This window comes from Capricornis sumatraensis, chromosome 1 (assembly GCF_032405125.1).
Source record: "Capricornis sumatraensis isolate serow.1 chromosome 1, serow.2, whole genome shotgun sequence".
In the NCBI taxonomy this organism is placed as follows: Eukaryota; Metazoa; Chordata; class Mammalia; order Artiodactyla; family Bovidae; genus Capricornis; species Capricornis sumatraensis.
This window is the reverse complement of record NC_091069.1, coordinates 59,327,485-59,347,496: the sequence shown is the minus strand read 5'-3', so window position 1 is coordinate 59,347,496 and position 20,012 is coordinate 59,327,485. Positions and strand designations below refer to the sequence as shown.

The 20,012-nt window shown below is 41.8% G+C and overlaps 1 protein-coding gene across 1 annotated transcript in view; it reads left to right on the top strand.

Moving 5' to 3' along the window:
* The first annotated feature begins 273 nt into the window (after window positions 1-273).
* Window positions 274-20,012, top strand: part of LOC138089129 (immunoglobulin kappa light chain-like) — a 34,246-nt gene continuing 14,507 nt past the window's right edge. Inside the window, exons 1-2 of the mRNA XM_068984499.1 lie at window positions 274-325; window positions 15,304-15,580. Of these exons, the coding sequence (XP_068840600.1) occupies window positions 274-325; window positions 15,304-15,580 (329 nt within the window). The remainder of the gene's footprint in view (window positions 326-15,303; window positions 15,581-20,012) is intronic.

The window sequence follows — 20,012 nt, the reverse complement described above, 5'->3', positions numbered from 1 at the left end:
ATGAACATTGAAAATAGCAAAAGAGCACTGTACTGAAAGAACACTAAACAGATTCAACGCCTTGACCTCCAGAGAGAAACACACTGTCCATAGGCAAATTTGAGCTGCTCTCGTCAGACTTGGGCATCGGGCAGACTTGGCCAGCCCTGCAACTATGCGCAACTCTCTGCTGATTTGCATGTTACTGGAGATCAACCCCCTGCCCTGGAGACTTATTAATGCTCTGATCACATCTTGTGCAGAAATCAGTCCCAGTCAGGACACAGAGTGAACATGAGGGCCCCCACTCAGCTCCTCGGTCTCCTGCTGCTCTGGCTCCTCCCAGGTAAGGATGGAGAGCTCTAGAATTTACTCTGCCTGTGTGATCAGTACTGCCTGATCCTACAGCATAGTCCTCTTGTATCATTAGTAATAACATGGAGACGTGTTTTTATGTTTCCTATCTCAGGTGCCAGGTGTGACATCCAGGTGACCCAGTCTCCATCCTCCCTGTCTGCATCTCTAACAGAGAGAGTCTTCATCACTTGCCGGACCAGTCAGAGCGTTAGCAACTACTTAAACTGGTATCAATAGAAACCAGGGCAAGCTCCTAAGCTCCTGATCTATTATGCAACCAGACTGCACACTGATGTCCCATCCCGGTTCAGTGGCAGTGAATCTGGGACAGATTACACTCTCACCATCAGCAGCCTGGAGGCTGACGATGCTGCAACTTATTACTGTCTACAGGATTATAGTACACCTCCCACAGTGTTACACACCCAAACAAGCCACCCAGGGGAGCAGATGTGTGAGGCTGGGCTGCCCCAGCTGCTCTGGGTGCCTCCATCTGCTGAGAGCATTTCAGAGATGCACCCATGCTTTGAATGCCACTGGAAGGTCTGGTAGAAGGGGCAGGGAGCCTCCTCAGCACACTGACTCCTTGCTCCTCCTCAGTGTCAGCAGCATAGGCATGACTCTTCCCCACCTGATTTAACAAAGGACAGATGATTATACCTGCAGAGTCTGGTTTATGACACCAGTCAGAGTTCACTCAGCAAAAGAAAAGCCAGTCTACATCGCTCAGTCATGTCCAACTCCTTGCGCCCCCATGGACTGTAGTCTACCAGGCTCCTCCCTCCATGGGATTCTCCAGGCAAGAGTACTGGAGTGGGTTGCCATTTTCCTTCTCCAGGGGATCTTCCCAACCCAGGGATCGAACCTGGGTCTCCCACATTCCAGGCAGACGCTTTAACCTCTGATCCACCAGGGACTCCATACTCCAGGCAGGGATTTTTAAAAATACATGGAAATGTTTGTTCCAATGCTACTCTCAATCATATGTAAAATAGGTAGGCAGTGGGAATTTGCCGTGTGATGCAGGGAGTTCTAATCCAGTGCTCTGTGACAACCTTTAGGGGTAGGATGGGCTGGGAGGTAGGAGGGAAATTCAAAAGGGAGGGTACATACATATACTTGTGGCTGATTCATGTTGATGTATGGCAGAAAGCAACACAATATTGTAATTACCCTCCAATAAAAAATAAAAAGGAAAAATACATGGAGCGTGAATCTTAAATATGACCTTTCAAAGTCTGGGGAGTGTGATACTAGGTCAAGCAGTGGAAGAAAAAAGTGATTCTCTGGTGCTCCAGGTGTGGGAATTGCGCCCCCTGGTGTGGGAATTGTAAGATTCAACATCGTCCATCAAGGGACCCAGAAGGATACTAACCCCACAGAGAACCAGGTAATAATAAGCGGACTTATTACCCAGCATAAGCTGTGGACCTGAAGAACCGATGAACCTACTCTAACCCACTCAGCTGTAGCCTGAGAACACCTGGAGAGTGTTTACCTAGGTAGACATCCATACATACCCTCACTTTTGATCCAGCAATAGCCCTTCTTGGTATTTACCAAAATTAGTTTAAAACTTATATTCACCTACACATGGATTTACTAGCAGCTTTATTCATAGTTGCTCACGTTTGGAAGTAATCAAGATGTTCTTCAATAAGTGAATGGGTGAATAAAGTGTTGCACATTCAGACTATGGAATATCATTGCTGTTTAGTCACTAATTCATGTCTGACTCTTTTGTGACCCCATGGATTGTAGCCCACCAGGCTTCTTCTGTCCATAAGATTTCCCAGGCAAGAATACTGAAATGAGTTGCCATTTCCTTCTCCAAGGGATCTTCCCAATCCAGGGATAGAACCCGTGTCTCCTGTATTGGCAGGTAGGTTCTTTACCACTGAGCCACTAGGGAAGCTCATGGAATATTACTCAGCTCTGAAAAAGAAATAGCTATCAAGCCACGAATAGACACAGAGCAAACTTAAATGCATATTACTAAGTGAAAGACATCTATCTAGAATGGCTACATATTACCTGATTCCCACTATATGACATTCTTAATGGCAGGATTATGAAGATAATTAAAAGGTCAGTGGTTGCCAGAGATTGCGTGCAGTAGAGAAGGATAAATAGACAGAGCACAGAGAGTTTCCAGGGTTATGAAAGTATTCTGTGTAATATTAAAATGATGCATGCATTTCATTGAACATTTGTCCAAACCCATAGAATGTACAACACCGACTGTGATCCCTAAGGTAAACTATGGACTTCCAGTGATCTTAATGTGTCAATATAGGTCCATCAAATGTAACAGAGATGTCACTCTGGTGAGTGATGTTGTTAATGGGGGAAGCTGTATTTTGTGGGGCAGGGGCATAAGAGGAATCCCCTTACCTTCCTGTTAATTATTTGACCAGTACATTTTAAACTTCATCTATGTTGGTGGTATGGCAATCGTGTGTTCCTTTTCACTGCAGAATAATTCTCTTATATATGAATATATCAAAATTAATTTATTCATTCTTTAAAGAGTTGTTTTTAGGTTGTATGAATCAAGTTGTTTTTGGAATATTCTTTTCTTAATACTTATTTACTTATTTGTTTGGCTGTGGAAGGCAGGATCTTTTGTTTCAGCAAATGGGTTTTCCTCTAGTTGCAGAACAGGCACTTTGTTGCCTCTGGGATCATAGCTCCCTGACCAGGGATTGAACCTGCATCCCCTGCATTGGAAAGTGAACTCTTAACCACTGGATCACCAGGGAAGTCCCTGGAATATTCTCGCAATGTCTTTTATGGAATTATACACTCATTTTCCTTGGGTATATTCCTAAGTGTGGAAGTGCTAAGTCATAGGATTAGGATGGGTTTGGTAAACCCTGCAAAATAGTTTTCCAAAACGATGAGTGTATTAAAAAATCCTCCAGCTATGTATACAAGTTCCAGTTGCTGCAGTCCTTTCCAATATTGACAGACTTTTTATAACGTCTGTATTGATAAAGATGAAGTGGTGTTGTATTGCAAATTTATATTTCCCTGATGACCAGTCATGCTCAAAGACTCTTTATGTGTCTGCATGCTTGCTTGGTCACTCAGCCATGTCTGACTCTACGACCCCATGGACTGTAGCCCACCAAGCTCCTCTGTTCAAGCGATTCTCCAGGCAAGAATACTAGACTGGGTAGCCATTCTGTTCTCCAGGGGATCTTCCTGACCCAGGGATCAAAAGTGAGTCTCCTGCATTGCAGACAGATTCTTTACCATCCGAGCCACCTGGGGATCCCTTTATATGTCTACATAGACATTGTTATGCTATTTATGTAGTATGAATCACATATAACACAGAAAATATATATTTGAAGAACCTGCCTACACTGTGGGATACCCATGTTCAATCCTAAAAGAATGATATTATAAGTCTACTGACTATTTTTATTCTTTAAGGTTTTCCTGGTTCTTTGAATTTCCACATAAATTCTAGGATCATCTTTTCAACTTCAAAAAATCCTTTGTTGATTTTAGTTGGATTACATCAACTCTACATGTCAAATTTGCAGAAATAAAATCTTAACAATATTGAATATTCCACTCTATGGACAGGGAAAAATTCAGGGTGCTGACCCAGGCGCTAGACTTCAGAAAGAGTCACCATAACCAGCCAGGACAGTTAATTCTCAATAGGTACTTAGCCTAGTATTAGCAGAACCCAGTGTAGGTTCCTATGATCTTCATCAGGAGTGCATCCATCTCTAATTTTGGGCTTTTTTCTGGTTCAATAGATTGGTTTAGGACAAGTACCTTGCCCACAGTTAGAGGCCTGCAGGTTAGCAACACTACAGAGTCACGGGCCTTGGACCACCCTCACATAGTGCTACAGGTCAGGAATAATCCTCTTATGCTATCTACTGACCCTTGAGTTCAGACTGCACCTGTTGCTTTCTACGCCCCCTCAACTATTCTTGGAGTTACTGTGCTGGAGTTCAGAAAAGCAGGGTAAATTTTCATGGAATATGATTAAAACTCATTTTATTCTGATATCAACATTCAGTACATAGTAGTAAATGACAAATCAGGAGAGTTGCAAAAAAAAAAGAATCCAAAGCTGTATAGCATTTTTTTTTATTCACCTGCAAATAGTAAGAAGGCCATATACGTTTTTTCCTTCTTGGTGATGGTGTTGCCAAAAGCAACACAAAAGTGGGTCCAGCTGCTTGCCGCTCAAAAGCCAATAAACAGTCAGTTTGGTAGAAAGGAAAGTTTGCTTTATTTCAGGTGTTGGCAACTGGTTGGGGGAGGGTGGCAGACATCTGTCCAAAGGCCGACTCCCCTCCACCACTGGCAACCAGTGGGGCGAGAGCTTTTGTAGACAGAAGGAAGGGGCTACATGCAGAAGCCGCAGAGTCAGCTCTGACAGTCATCTTCACATTGGTCACTGATGGTCTGACCAGCTTGGGTGTTTCAGGTACAGTCAATCTTCAGTTCCAGGCTCCATTTGTTCCCATTTCTTTGGGCCAGGTCTCTGAATTGTGGCAGCTCATCTCCTGGGCACAGTCTGATCATCAGACAACTGGTGTTGTATCTATATGACAGCTCACAGGATATGGCTGAGAATATTATCCATGGCTCTTGAGAAAGAGCTAAAGGTCCTTGACTAGGCCTAACGACTACACTGTTATTTGGTCTCCTTTGATTGTTTTCCTTTGTTTTCATATGTTCTCACTTCTCTGATTAAACTCTTTCTTTGACTAAAGTTTTCCACAGACAAAAGGCAGGCAGAGGACATGAGGGGAGCCCAAGGATCCTAGGGTACTACTCCATTTCAACAGTGTGACTATACGACTGTTTATTCTTTTAGGTATGAGACGATTTGCCCTGTTTAAATTTAACAGTGTGGAAAGTGCTATGACATAACATTCTCCTTCAAAAAATGTGATCACTACTCAAGCACTCTTCCCAAACAATGCAGAATTTTCCTGCTCCTCACAGATATAACTCACATAAGTAATGCAAATCTCTACTTCAAAGCCAGGACGATGGTATCCTCCAAAACTCAGTGGGGGTAGATTACTTTTTAATGTGAAATTACTTTGAATTTTAAAAAAAAAACCTATTTAACAAGTATTCATAATTCTTAAGGAAATTCCCTGGGGGTGCAGGGATTAGGACTCTGTGCTTTTACTGCTGAGGGTGCAGGTTCAATCCCTGGTCGGGGAACTAAGATCCTGCAAGCCACAAGGTGCAGCCAAAAAATAACAGTAATAATTCTTAAATACAAAATAATCCACTAACTCTACCAGGATTGAGTCTGATTTATTGTGTCTCCTCTGTCATAGAAATAAATGGCACCTAATTAAACCTATAAACCCACTAGTTCCCTATCCTTCTAACCAGTACCTGAGGTTCCAACATTTCTTCCCAGTAGTCAAGTCCACCTCCCAGGTCCATCTAGCATGTCACTCAAAGCAATGCCATGCCAAGAAAGACATTTAGAATAGAATGAACTCTGGAGGAGTCAGAGATTCCTGGACCATCCTCTGTCCATCTGTAAAGAAACTGTGAGCATGAGGAAGAGAACAACTTGTAAATCTTTCAGCTATTTTTTCCTCCTATTTTATTCCATAATTACAACAGCAGCAACAACCTTCTGCTTCAACTGCTTGATCTTGGTAAGTTTCCTCTGCTTTTTTCCTCACACTAATAGGAATAACACTGAACCTCTTAGTCATAATAAGAAAACTGGAAAAATCCAGTGTAGCACAGGGATTCCTTAAGCCAACAATGCTAAAATATTTGAGTCACCAATACACACATAGAGACCATATATGTCTAACATAAATGAAAAATAAATCCATGAAGCAGTAACTCTCATTAGTTTACACAACATGCACAGGGATCTTTTTATTTTAGCTCATTTTATTTTATTCTATTATTCTAGTTTATATCATTAAAAAAATTGCTTACTGCCCACTAAATTAATTTTTTGATCCATAATTGAATAAAACACTCCACTTTACAAAATACCATTCTCAAGCATATGCTTCTTAGTGTGACTTATTGAAAATGAGATCCAAAACACTTGAAAAAATACCCTAGAGTAGGCCCCAAGCTGATAATAGTAGTTTTCTTTATTCTATGTCATGGGCTAAGTTTTGGAGACAAAGTGAAAAGATTTTAAAAACTGAATAAGAATTATATGAGAAAGAGAAGAGCAATGTGACATTCTAGTCTTTCACAGGACAAAATATAATGGGCAGTGGGATAAAGCACACTGAAAGGGTCTGAGGGTCATGGCTATAGATCTATGGGCTTTATAACTGATCGATAAATTAAGATTAAGACACTTGTGAACTTGTTGGATAAAAGATGATGCTGAACCCTAGCTGTGGATGAAATATACTTTGAATATATAAAAATATTCTGTAAAGTATCTACTACTGCCAACAAAGGTCCGTCTAGTCAAGGCTATGGTTTTTCCAGTGGTCATGTATGGATGTGAGAGTTGGACTGTGAAGAAAGCTGAGCACTGAAGAATTGATGCTTTTGAACTGTGGTGTTGGAGAAGACTCTTGAGAGTTCCTTGGACTGCAGGGAGATCCAAACAGTCCATTCTAAAGGAGATCAGTCCTGGGTGTTCATTGGAAGGAATTATGCTAAAGCTGAAACTCCAATACTTCGGCCACCTCATGCGAAGAGTTGACTCATTGGAAAAGACTCTGATGCTGGGAAGGATTGGAGGCAGGAGAAGGGGACGACAGAGGATGAGACGGCTGGATGGCATCACCAACTCAATGGACATGAGTTTGAGTGAACTCTGGGAGTTGGTGATGGACAGGGAGGCCTGGCGTGCTGCAATTCATGGAGTTGCAAAGAGTCGGACACGACTGAGCGACTGAACTGAACTGAACTAATTTCACAATTTCACAAGTATGGAAACTGAGGTAAAAAGTTCAAAAATTTGATTGATATTATACAACCAAGTAAGTTATGGAGCTCCAATCCAGCTGAGATGGTTTGACTTCAGCGTTCAGTGTGTTAATCACTGTGGCTGCGAATAAAGCTCTAATTCCTGAATATACAGAGATTGTCTTACAATTTGGAATAACACCAATAAAGCAGTTTCTTGAGAGAGACGAAAGAAGAGAAAGTGAAGGATTTCTACTTGGCAATGGAGTTACTGTGGTGTGGTCAAGGTTGGGGTCCTCAGCTATTCAGTTAGTCTCTGCTTATCCCACACTTTTGTTGTTCTCTGCTAGTTTAACCTACGTGTCAATTTTTGGTTTCTGTCTCACTGCATCCCTCAGCTCCCCTGGAAGGTATTGTGAGGACAGGGTGATGGCTGCACAGGAAAGTTGGTCCTTAAGATCTCAGTTCTGATTGGATCTAAGCTTCATTCCATTTAGTAATCTCACAGGACATGGTGTCCACTAGATGCTTATAGAAGGAATGGACACTTTTCCGTATTCTCTAAACCAAGTATATCATGGTTTTGTCACTATTTATGGGAAGATTTAAATTGCTTCTTTAAACCATATTGAATGCATACAGTCTAAAGGCTGGGAGCAGTGCCTCTGGTCCTCACTCTGCTCTCTGGTTCCACACAAGACAAAGAAGCCTGTGTCTTTTAGGGTTTTGCAAAGGTGCCTTTATGATACAGCTCTTTCTCCTCTTTCCCAGAACTCTCTCCATCCATTCTAGGAAGAGATAGAAAATATTAACAGACCAGTCACAAGCAATGAAATTGAAACTGTGTTAAAAATCTTCCAATGAACCAAAGTCCAGGTCCAGATGGCTTCACAGACTAATTCTATCAAACATTTAGAGGAGAAATAGCACTTATCCTTCTCAAACCCTTCCAAAAATGGCAGAGAGTGAAAACTCATTCTAAGAGGCAGCATCTTCCTGATACCAAAAGCAGCAAAGATTTCACAAACAAGAAAATTACAGGCCAATATCACTGATGAACATAGAGTGGAAAATTCTCAACAAAATACTAGTAAACTGAATCCAACAACACATTAAAAGGATCATACACCACAATCCAGTGGGATTTATCTCAGGGATGCAAAGATTCTTCAATATATGCAAATCAATCAATGTGATTCTCCATTCATTCTCTAGTCCACAAGTTCTCACACTTTTTAGCCTGAAAATGAATGAGTGCTCCTTCTTAGAATCTGACAATCAAGTACTCTATGATTTGTAAAATAGTAATTCTATAATGTTAAATCAATTCTCATTTACTTCTCCAGGAAAGATTTTCTTCGTATTGTTTATAACAGATTTCCACATGACCTGACCGTACTTCCACCAGATCCCTGGGGAGAGCAGTAATTTCAAAATGCAATTGACTGCTGGTGACTGAAACTGCTGAAGGTGAAACTCTGGATAAGGAGGGACTACTCTCATTGCCTAAATTTTTATCATGACCAGTGGATATTACAAAACAGTGAAAGATTTAAAGTGTCAAAAGGGAAAAAAAGGGCAACAAGAATTTTATAATGAAACTATCTTTTGAAAACAAAGAAATGTAAAAATATCCCCTAATAAAAGTGAAGAGAAGTCATTGCTAGCAGGTATGCCTATAAAAACTACAAAAGAAAACCCTTCAGATCAACTGACTCAAATCCACAGGAAGGAATAACAAAAGTAAAGAAGATAGAAACAAAAAATGCTTGCTTCAATTTACATAATGTTCAAGTCCAGGAAAAATCAAACTATTGTGGTAGATGTGACAATAACCACTACCTTGTTGCATTAGGAGGCGTCATTATTGACCCAAAAGCTCCTGGAGAGAGGTGTTTGGAAAAGATCTGGTCAGTGAACTTACATAAACTTGACTCAGTTGCACAAATAAGATTTCTGCCATTTACCCTGTATTTGTTTTAATCTCAGTTTTTAAAAAAGTACAAACTGAGAACAAAAAAGTACAAACATTTATTTCGTGTTTTAAATAAAAAACATGAAAAGAGAATAAGCATCACTGAATATTTATGAAACTTAAGCTTATTAAGGAGAAGACAAAGGCAACCCACTCCAGTACTCTTGCCTGGAAAATCCCATGGACAGAGGAGCCTGGTAGGCTGCAGTCCATGGGGTCCCCAGGAGTCGGACATGACTGAGCGAGTTCGCTTTCCCTTTTCACTTTCATGCACTGGAGAAGGAAATGGCAACCCACTCCAGTATTCCTGCCTGGAGAATCCCAGGGATGGCAGAGCCTGGTGGGCTGCCGTCTGTGGGGTCGCACAGAGTCAGGCACAACTGAAGCAACTTGGCACCAGCAGCAGCAAGCTTATTAAAGAGAAGTGTAAATGTAACTGGAAAGTACTAAAGAACGAGAGAACTGGCTGAGGAAATGAAGGAAACATTTAATTGCATCTCTTTCCCGCTGGGAAGCGTTGATTTTATTCTCTGTTGGTTTTCCCTCAAACAGACATTGTATATCTCTCTGCCCTTATCCTCCCATTGGCGCTCTCCAAGTGACTGCACCCACCAGGGCATTTGCATTTTGGTCCCTAAGAAAAGACTCAGGTAAAACACTGCAGGTGAGAACTTTAAGCCTGAGATAAAAGATCAGCTCTAGTCTTGCTTTGACTTATCATCACTCATCAGATAAACTCTCAAAATGAAATTCTGCTCAGATCCTGGGGCTCCTCCTGCTCTGGGTCCCAGGTGAGGACGGAGTGGGGATGAGAAGGAAGATGGGGGGGTGAGTTCTGGGGGCACCACTGCCCTCCATGTTTATTTTGTCCAAGAGTTAGAGGCATATGTTTTATCCTTTGGGAAGAGGTATGTGATGTTTAGGTCTATGAGTCTGAGGAACATTCTAGAAAGAAAAAGGACCTATCCTCTGGTGAAGACTGTGACACAGAAAGAGGGGGATGCTGTAGATGACTTGCAGAGACCCCTCAGTACATCACAAATCTTACACTCGTTTTCGAAATTGAATGTATTGGGATAGTAACCAAAATCACAAAATGTTGCTTAACTTGAAATAAATAACAGAAGGAGAGAATATGGCCTTGAAAAAACAGAAAAATCAGGCATGTAAAGATAATATTTCCATAAACAGTGGCTTCCCATGTGGCATTAGTGGTAAAGAATCTACCTGCCAATGCAGGAGATATAAAAGACGTGGGTTTGATCCCTGGGTTGGGAAGATCCCCAGAGAAGAGAATGGAAACCCACTCCACTATTCTTACCTGGGAAATCCTATGGACAAAGGAGCCTGGCAGGGTCATAAGGAGTCAGACATGACTGAGCGACTAACATACTTTTTTCCCCACCAACTCAGATAATAGACACATTTACAAAACCTTCCCTGAGCTCCCCTTAAACTAGAATATTTATCATTGAATTTTTCCTATAGCCAAAACTGGTACAGTTACTTAGGAAAGATGACCCACTTCATTCATAGGTCTCAGGGCTCAGGAATCCAGTCCAGTGACCTGCAGGTGGGGAGCTCCCTCTGATGGATGGCTTATCTCAGTTATCACCCAAGGAGAAACTCTCACTTTTCATCAAAAAGGACCTCCATTTGGACCTGTCATAACACAATCCTATGTCTGTCTTTAATCTTGGCCAAAGCAACATGGATTTGTACTATTTGGGCTGACAAAGTCTATAGATCAAAGTCTACAAAATATGTGGTGCTGGAAAAGACTCTTGAGAGTCCCTTGGACAGCAAGAAAATCAAACCAGTCAATCCTAAGGGAAATCAGTCCTGAATATTCATTGGAAGGACTGAAGCTGAAGCTCCAATATTTTGGCCACCTGATGTAAAGCGCTGGTCATTGGAAAAGACCCTGATACTAGGAAAGATTGAAGGCAAAAGGAGAAGAGGGCAGCAGAGGATGAGATGGTTAGATAGCATCACCGACATGAGTTTGAGTAAACTCCAGGAGACAGTGGAGGACAGGGAAGCCTGGCATGCTTCAGTCTGTGGGGTTGCAGAGTCAGACACGACTGAGCAACTGAACAGCAACAATGACTACAAAATATGCAACCATATCACACTCTCCACCCCACAAATTCTAACTCCACGATAACACACCCAAATGATTCCACCAACAACACTATCTGATAACATGCAGGAGGCAGAGGTTCTTTTTTAGAATTAGGGATGTTATGTTCTCTGTGTACAGGCTCTATAAGAAAATTTGAAAGCTTTTTCTGACAAAGAAATAATTTTTATAAGCATTTACTTTTTCTGTGTATTTCAAGACAACAGATGGTAAAATAAAACACCAATCAGAATTTAAAACTTTATGTTAATTTCACAGAAAATAGCAATACTATCTGAAATTCAAGCTAAAGAATACTTTGTAAAAGTGGCCTTTTAAAGAGTTGATTTGGGACTTCTCTGGTGGTACAGTGGATAAAAATATGCCTGCCAAAACAAGGGACATGGGCATGGGTGTGATCCCTGGTCCCGGAAGATTCCCCAGGCCCCAGGACAGCTAAGCCCATGAGCCCCAGCTCCTGAAGCCTGTGTGCCTAGATCCTGTGCTCCTCAACAAGAGAAGCCACCACAATGAGAAACTCACACGCTGCAACGAAGAGCATCCCCCACCCACGGCAACTGGAGAAAGCCCATATGCAGCAACGAAGATCCAACACAACCAAAAATTAATTTAAAAAAAAAGAGAGAATTGATTTACAACAGAAGAAAATACGGCCTTATTTCCACCCTTATTTTTTCACTATAGAAGTTTCCATATTAGGTAGTGAGTGATTAGTTTCCGAGGCCTGCCATAACCAAGTATCACAAACTTAGAGACCTAAAACAACAGAAATGTATTCTCTCATAGCTCCAGAGGCAGAAAGTTTAAAATTAATACCCCTGAGGGGTTCTGATCCAGCACCATTTTCTACAATTACCTTTTTTTTTTTTTCACTTTTTTTTTTAAATTGGAGTACAATTGCTTTACAATGTTGTGTTCGTTTCTGCTGTACAATGAAGTGAGTCAGTTATAAGTTCAGTTGCTCAGTCGGGTCCGACTCTTTGAGACCCCATAGACTGCAGCACACTGGGCTTCCCTGTCCATCACCAATTCGTGGAGCTTGCTCAAATTCATGTCCGTAGAGTCAGTGATGCCATCCAACCATCTCATCCTCTGTCATCCCTTTCTCCTCCTGCCTTCGACCTTTCCCAGCATCAGGGTATTTTCCAATGAATCAGCTATATAAATACATATACACCCTCCGTCGTGGACCACCCTCCCCTCCATCGGATATCCCACCCCTCTGGGTCATCGCAGGACATTGAGCTGGGTCCCCTGTGCTATAGAGCAGCTCCGCACTAGCTATTTCACACATGGTAGTGTACATATGCCCATGCTGCTCTCAGTTCATCCCATACTCCCCTTCCCTGCCCCCGTGTCCACCTGTCCATACTCGACATCTGTGTCCCTATTTCTGTCCTGCAAATAGGTTCACCAGTCCTGGTTTTCCAGATTCCATATACATGCGTTGATATATGACACTTGTCTTTTCCTTTCTGACTTACTTCACTGTATGACAGACTCTAGGCCCATCCACATACAGTGATCATCTCTGATGAAAGCCCAGGAAAATGTCAGTCATAGGTACAGAACACTGAGACATTAAAAGAGTAGATTTGCTCTCATTATAACACAGAATTTCCTTTTAAACTGTAGATTCAAGACTATGGCCAGCCAAATACATGATGAGAAAAAGTTGATATGAGAATTTATAACCATTCAGAAAAAAGATCATATAGTAATATAAAAATATTCCTTGTTCATTCTCTCCTACTATTCCAAGGAAATTTTTCTCTTAAGAAATCCTTTGATTAATCTGGTATATTTATTCAAAATGTGATAGTCACCAGTCTATAACAACTGGTTACCACATTCACTGCCTGAGGCATGAAATTCTGTTTTCTTGTCTTTTGCCTTAAATAGGGCCTATAAGCTCTTTAGTTAGAAGAAAGAGATTTTTCTAGCCAGATAAATTCCTTTTGACCCGAGTCACTTGAATGCGTTGTAAACTTTAATTCACTAGGTACTGAAGAAAGATAGTTTCTAATACTTGGCTCTAAAATTCTTAAACAGTTAACCAGGTGATAGAACATGACAGATCACTCAAGGTAACTAAAGTCCATGATGGTTTGGGGAGAAAACTTGAAGATCAATACTAATGGAGATGAAAGCTGTTTCCTTCTATCACTCAGCTAGGAGAAAACCAAGCAAGATGCCCATTCACCTCCCAGAGACTGATTTGCACATACATCTCCACATTGTCAGGGTCTCTAATGCGTTCTCAGAGAGGCAAGACATCGACACTGGGTAAAGTAGGCATCCTTAAGCCAGTGCCCCTTAAGTTTTTAGATCACAGTCACACATATATATGGGCTTCCCTGGTGGCTCAGATGGTAAAGAATCCACCTGCAATGCGGGAGACCTGGGTTCTATCCCTGGGTTGGGAAGATCCCCTGGAATAGGGCATGACAACCCACTCCAGTATTCTTGCCTGGAGAATCCCCATGGACAGAGGACCTGGTGGGCTACAGTCCATGGGGTTGCAAAGAGTCAGACATGACTGAGTGACCAAGCATAGCACAGTGCACACATATACACAACATAGGTATAATACATATTTAAAAAATCCACAAAACAGACTTACCATAAGATGATATCACATATTCGTTTTCCATTCTATTCCATTTTAATCTATTTTATTTCATTATTCTAGTTATTGTCATTAAACTATCTGGTCATGACACTCTAAATATGGGGTCCCCAAACCCCAGGCAATGGAATGCTACCAGTCCGAGGCCTGTTAGGAACTGGGCCACACAGCAGGAGGCAAGGGGGGATGGACAAGCGAGCAAAGCCTCATCTATGTTTACAACTGCTCCTCATTGCTCACCTTACTGCCTGAGGTCCATCTCCTGTCAGATCAGCGCAGCACTGGATTCTCATGAGAGTGCAAACCCTACTGCACTTGAGTCATCCCGAAACTATTCCCCCTCCCCCATCCATTGAAAAATTTTCCTCCATGAAACCAGTCCCTGGTGCCAAAAAGGTTGTGGACTGCTGCTCTAAATTAATTAATTTCTTGGCCCGTGAACAGATAAAATCCTCCATTTTAAAATACGGCCCTAGGGAATAGGCTTCTAAGCGTGACATGTTACAAAGGCCCCGCATTAAAAGCCTGAAGAAACTACTGGAACAAACTCAAAAGTCACAGCAGTATGTTCTCCTTATTGTAAATCATGAGGCAAATGTTAGAGAAATGCAGAAAAGATTCAAAAGGATCTATCAAGTTAGAACCAATATTTCACACCCATCTCAAGAGCTTGATAGCTCATATAATACACAATAGGTTCAAATTAAAGTGTAAGTCTTAGAGATCTGTATAACTATTTTTCTTTCTAAATTTTTGCAAGAAGACCTTCCTTTTGTAATTAGATTTTAGACCCTCAGTACAGATAAGTACCGCAAAATGCAGAGAGGATTTTATCTTACAAATACCAGAGAGAAGCCCCTGGGACTGAATGAGGGTTCATGATGTGAGCACCCAGGAGGCCCTGAGCCCCACAGCAGCGCTGGCTCTGCAGCTGCAAGGACAAAACTGCTTAGCCCTTCATGATTTGCATGCTTTCTCCAGAGTCCGTTTCTGCTCTTCAGAATCCCATAAATAGGTTGCTGAGTGATTCTGGGCAAGAAAAAAGGACCTCAGGCAGGACCTGGATGAAACATGGGTGTCCTGACTCAACTCTCCTCCCTTCTGTTCTTCTGGCTCCCAGGTGAGAAGGGGAATGCAGGGGATACCCCCCGGAGATGATGGGAATTCTTCCCTGCTAACTGGGAAATACTGCCCAGGGTCTCTGTGGATCTCTGACCCCCAATCCCTTCTTGGAGACCCCAGTGCAGCTAAGCTCTGCTGGGAGGCAAGTGGCATGGGATTTGTTAACCATGGTGACTTTGTGTTTTGCTTCCTTCTCAGCTGCCAGCGGGGAGGCTGTGCTCTACCAGACTCCAGCCTACATCGCTGTACCCCTAGGAGAGAGCATCTCCATCACTTGCAGAGCCAATCAAAGCATTAGTGATTACTTAAGCTGGCATAAGCAGAAACCTGGCCAGGCTCCTATGATTCTCATCTATGACGCTGATAATCGTCGTAATGGTGTCCCAGAGAGGTTCACTGCGACTCAATCTGGGACAGAATTTGTTTTCACAATCAGCCAGGTAGAGGCTGATGATGCTGCCATGTATTACTGCCAGCAGTCTTATGTGCTTCCTCCCACACTGTTACAGCCCCGGACATAAACAGTCCTCCCAGGCCAGTTATATGCTGAGAGTTGGTGGTTACAGCAGGTGCACTGTGCCGTGTGGCCTGTTCAGAGCTGCAGGGTTTACTTTGAGGAAGGGTTTGCAGGGTGCAAGGATAATCCTTGCAAGGGACTTCAGTCCTTTGAAAGCTTCCTTTCTGGACAACACAAAACCCTCCAACTTCTATTTAATTTATTCTAAAAAGAGATTTCCATTTCAAGCCTGCAGAGGAGTTTGTCCACAACACGGTTTTTTCACAGTGTGTATAAAGTTTATTATTATTTTCTTTTATTGAGGTATAGTTGTGTAACGTGTGTGTAATATGTGTTTCTGGTGTACAACATAGATTCACAATTTTTTAAAGTTATATTCATTTATGTGAAAGTCTCTCAGTCGTGTCTGATTCTTTGTGACCCCATGAACTGTAGCCCGTCAGGCTCCTCTGTCTATGAAATTCTCCAGGCAAGAATACAGGAGTGGGTTGCCATGCCCTTCTCCATGGGTCTTCCAGACACAGAGATTGAACCTGAGTCTGCTGCTTTGCAGGCAGATTCTTTACAGTCTGAACCACCAGGGAAGCTCTACATTCATTTATAGTTATTATAAAATATAGGCTATTTCCCCTGTGTTGCACAATATATCCTTGTAACTTATTTTTTTAAGTTTTTATTTTGGATTGGGGAATAACCAATTAACAGTGCTGTGATAGTTTCAGGTGAACAGCGAAGAAACTCAGCCATATATATACACGTATCCATTCTCCCCCAAACACCCCTCCCATCCAGGCTGCCACATAACATTATGCAGAGTTCCATCATGGCACAGTCTTTGAATCTCTTCTCTGAAAAGCACTCTGAGAAGTATTTTTAAAGACAAATATCTAGACCAACAAAAAGAACCCATATTCAAGGAATATGACTATTTCTACTACTATTACAAATTCAAGGAAATACGACTATTTCTACTACTGATATTTTTACTAATACTATTACTACTAACAATAATATACACAAATAATAACTACATGGCCAATCGCCATTTAAGGAAGACTTCAGTCAGTTCAGTCACTCAGTTGTGTCTGACTCTTTGCGACCCCAAGGACTGCAGCAAGCCAGGCCTCCCTGTTTATCACCAACTCCTGGAGTTTACTCAGACTCATGTCCAACAAGTCGGTGATGCCATCCAACCATCTCATCCTCTGTTGTCCCCTTCTCCTCCCACCCTCAATCTTTCCCAGCATCAAGGTCTTTTCAAATGAGTCAGCTCTTCACATCAGGTAGCCAAAGTATTGGAGTTTCAGCTTCAGCATCAGTTCTTCCATTGAATAGTCAGGACTGATTTCCTTTAGGATGGACTGGTTGGATCTCCTTGCAATCCAAGGGACTCTCAAGAGTCTTCTCCAACACCACAGTTCAAAACCATCAATTCTTTGGTGCTCAGCTTTCTTTATAGTCCAACTCTCTCATCTATACATGACTACTGGAAAAACCATAGCTTTGACTAGATGGACCTTTTTCAGCAAAGTAATATCTCTGCTTTTTAATATGCTGTCTAGATTGGTCATAGCTTTTCTTCCAAGGAGCAAGTGTCTTTTAATTTCATGACTGCAGCCACCATCTGCAGTCATTTTGGACCCCAAGAAAATAAAGTCTGTCATTGTTTCCATTGTTTCCCCATCAATTTCCCCATCTAGATGCCATGATCTTTGTTTTTTGAATGTTGAGTCTTAAGCCAACTTTTTCACTCTTCTCTTTCACTTTCATCAAGAGGCTCTTTAGTTCTTCTTTGCTTTCTGCCATAAGGATGGTGTCATCTGCATGTCTGAGGTTACTGATATTTCTCCCAGCAATCTTGATTCCAGCTTGTGCTTCAACCAGCCCAGCATTTCTCATGATGTACTCTGCATATACGTTAAATAAGCAGGGTATCAATATACAGCCTTAACATACTCCTTTCCCTATTTGGAACCAGTCTGTTGTTACATATCTAGTTCCAACTGTTGCTTCTGGACCTGCATACAGATTTCTCAAGAGGCAGGTCAGGTGGTCTGGTATTCCCATATCTTGAAGAATTTTCCACAGTTTGTGGTGATCCACACAGTCAAAGGCTTTGGCATAGTCAATAAAGCAGAAATAGAAGTTTTTCTAGAACTCTCTTGCTTTTTTGATGATCCAACAAATGTTGGCAATTGACCTCTGGTTCCTTTGCCTTTTTTAAATCCAGCTTGAACTACTGGAAGTTCACAGTTCATGTACTGTTGAAGCCTGGCTTGGAGAATTTTGAGCATTACTTTGCTAGCATGTGAGATGAGTGCAGTTGTGCCATAGTTTGAGCATTCTTTGGCATTGCCTTTCTTTGGGACTGGAATGAAAACTGACCTTTTCCAGTCTTGTGACCACTGCTGAGTTTTCCAAATTTGTTGGCATATTTAGTGCAGCACTTTCAGAGCACCATCTTTTAGGATTTGAAATTCCAGTCAACTGGAATTCCATCACCATCTCTAGCTTTGTTCATAGTGATGCTTCCTAAGGCCCACTTGGCTTTGCATTCCAAGATGTCTGGCTCTAGGTGAGTAATCATACCATCGTGATTATTTGGGTCATGAAGATCTCTTTTGTACAGTTCTTCTGTGTATTCTTGCCACCTCTTCTTAATATCTTCCGCTTCTGTCAGGTCCATAATATTTCTGTCCTTTATTGAGCCCATGTTTGCATGAAATGTTCCCTTGGTATCTCTAATTTTCTTGACGAGATCTCTAATCTTTCCTATTCTATTGTTTTTCTCTATTTCTTTGCATTAATCACTGAGAAAGGCTTTCTTATCTCTTTTTTCTATTCTTTGGAACTCTGCATTCAAATGGGTGTATCTTTCTTTTTCTCCATCAGGAAGCTTCCATAAGCCTCTTATCCTTCTCCATCAGAGGGCAGACAGACTGAAAACCACAATCACAGAAAACTAACTAATCTGATCACATGGACCACAGCCTTGGAACTCAATGAAACTATGAGCCATGCCATGTAGGGCCACCCAAGACAGGTCATGGTGGTGAGTTCTGACAAAACATGGTCCACTGTAGAAGGGAATGGCAAATCACTTCAGTATTCTTGCCTTGAGAACCCCATGAACAGTATGAAAAGGCAAAAAGATAGGACACAGAAAGATGAACTCCCCAGGTCGGTAGGCACCAAATATGCTACTGGATATCAGTGGAGAAATAACTCCAGAAAGAGTGAAGAGATGGAACCAAAGCAAAAACAATATCCAGTTGTGGATATGACTGGTGATGGAAGTAAAGTCCGATGCTGTAAAGAGCAATATTGCATAAGAACCTGGAATGTTATGTCCATGAATCAAGGCAAATTGGAAGTGGTCAAACAGGAGATAGCAAGAGTGAATGTCAACATTTTAGGAATCAGCGAACTAAAATGGACTGGAATGGGTGAATTTAACTCAGGTGACCATTATATCTACTACTGCAGGCAAGAATCCCTCAGAAGAAACGGAGTAGCCATCATAGTCAACAAAAGAGTCCAAAATGCAGTACTTGGATGCAATCTCAAAAACAACAGAATGATCTCTGTTTGTTTCCAAGGCAAACCATTCGGGATCACAGTAATGGAAGTCTATGCCCCAACCAGTAATGCTGAAGAAGCTGAAGTTGAATGGTTCTATGAAGACCTACAAGACCTTCTAAAACTAACAACCACAAAAGATGTCCTTTTCATTATAGGGGACTGGAATGCAAAAGTAGGAAGTCAAGAAGTACCTGGAATAACAGGCAAATTTGGCCTTAGAGTACGGAATGAAGCAGGGTAATAGAGTTTTGCCAAGAGAATGCACTAGTCATAGCAAACACCCTCTTCCAACAACACAAGAGAAAACTATGCATGGACATCACCAGATGGTCAACACCGAAATCAGATCGATTATATTCCTTGCAGCCAAAGATGGAGAAGCTCTATACAGTCAGCAAAAACAAGACTGGGAGCTGACTGTGGCTCAGATCATGAACTCCTTATTGCCAAATTCAGACTTAAATTGAAGAAAGTAGGGAAAATCACTAGACCATTCAGTCAGTTCAGTTCAGCCAGTTCAGTCGCTCAGTCGTGTCCGACTCTTTGCGACCCCATGAATCACAGCACGCCAGTCCTCCCTGTCTATCACCAACTCCCGAAGTTCACTTAAACTCATGTCCGTCGAGTCGGTGATGCCATCCAGCCATCTCATCCTCTGTCGTCCCCTTCTCCTCCTGCCCCCAATCGCTCCCAGCATCAGGGTCTTTTCCAATGAGTCAACTCTTCACGAGGTGGCCAAAGTATTGGAGTTTCAACTTTAGCATCAGTCCTTCCAATGAACACCCAGGACTGATCTCCTTTAGGATGG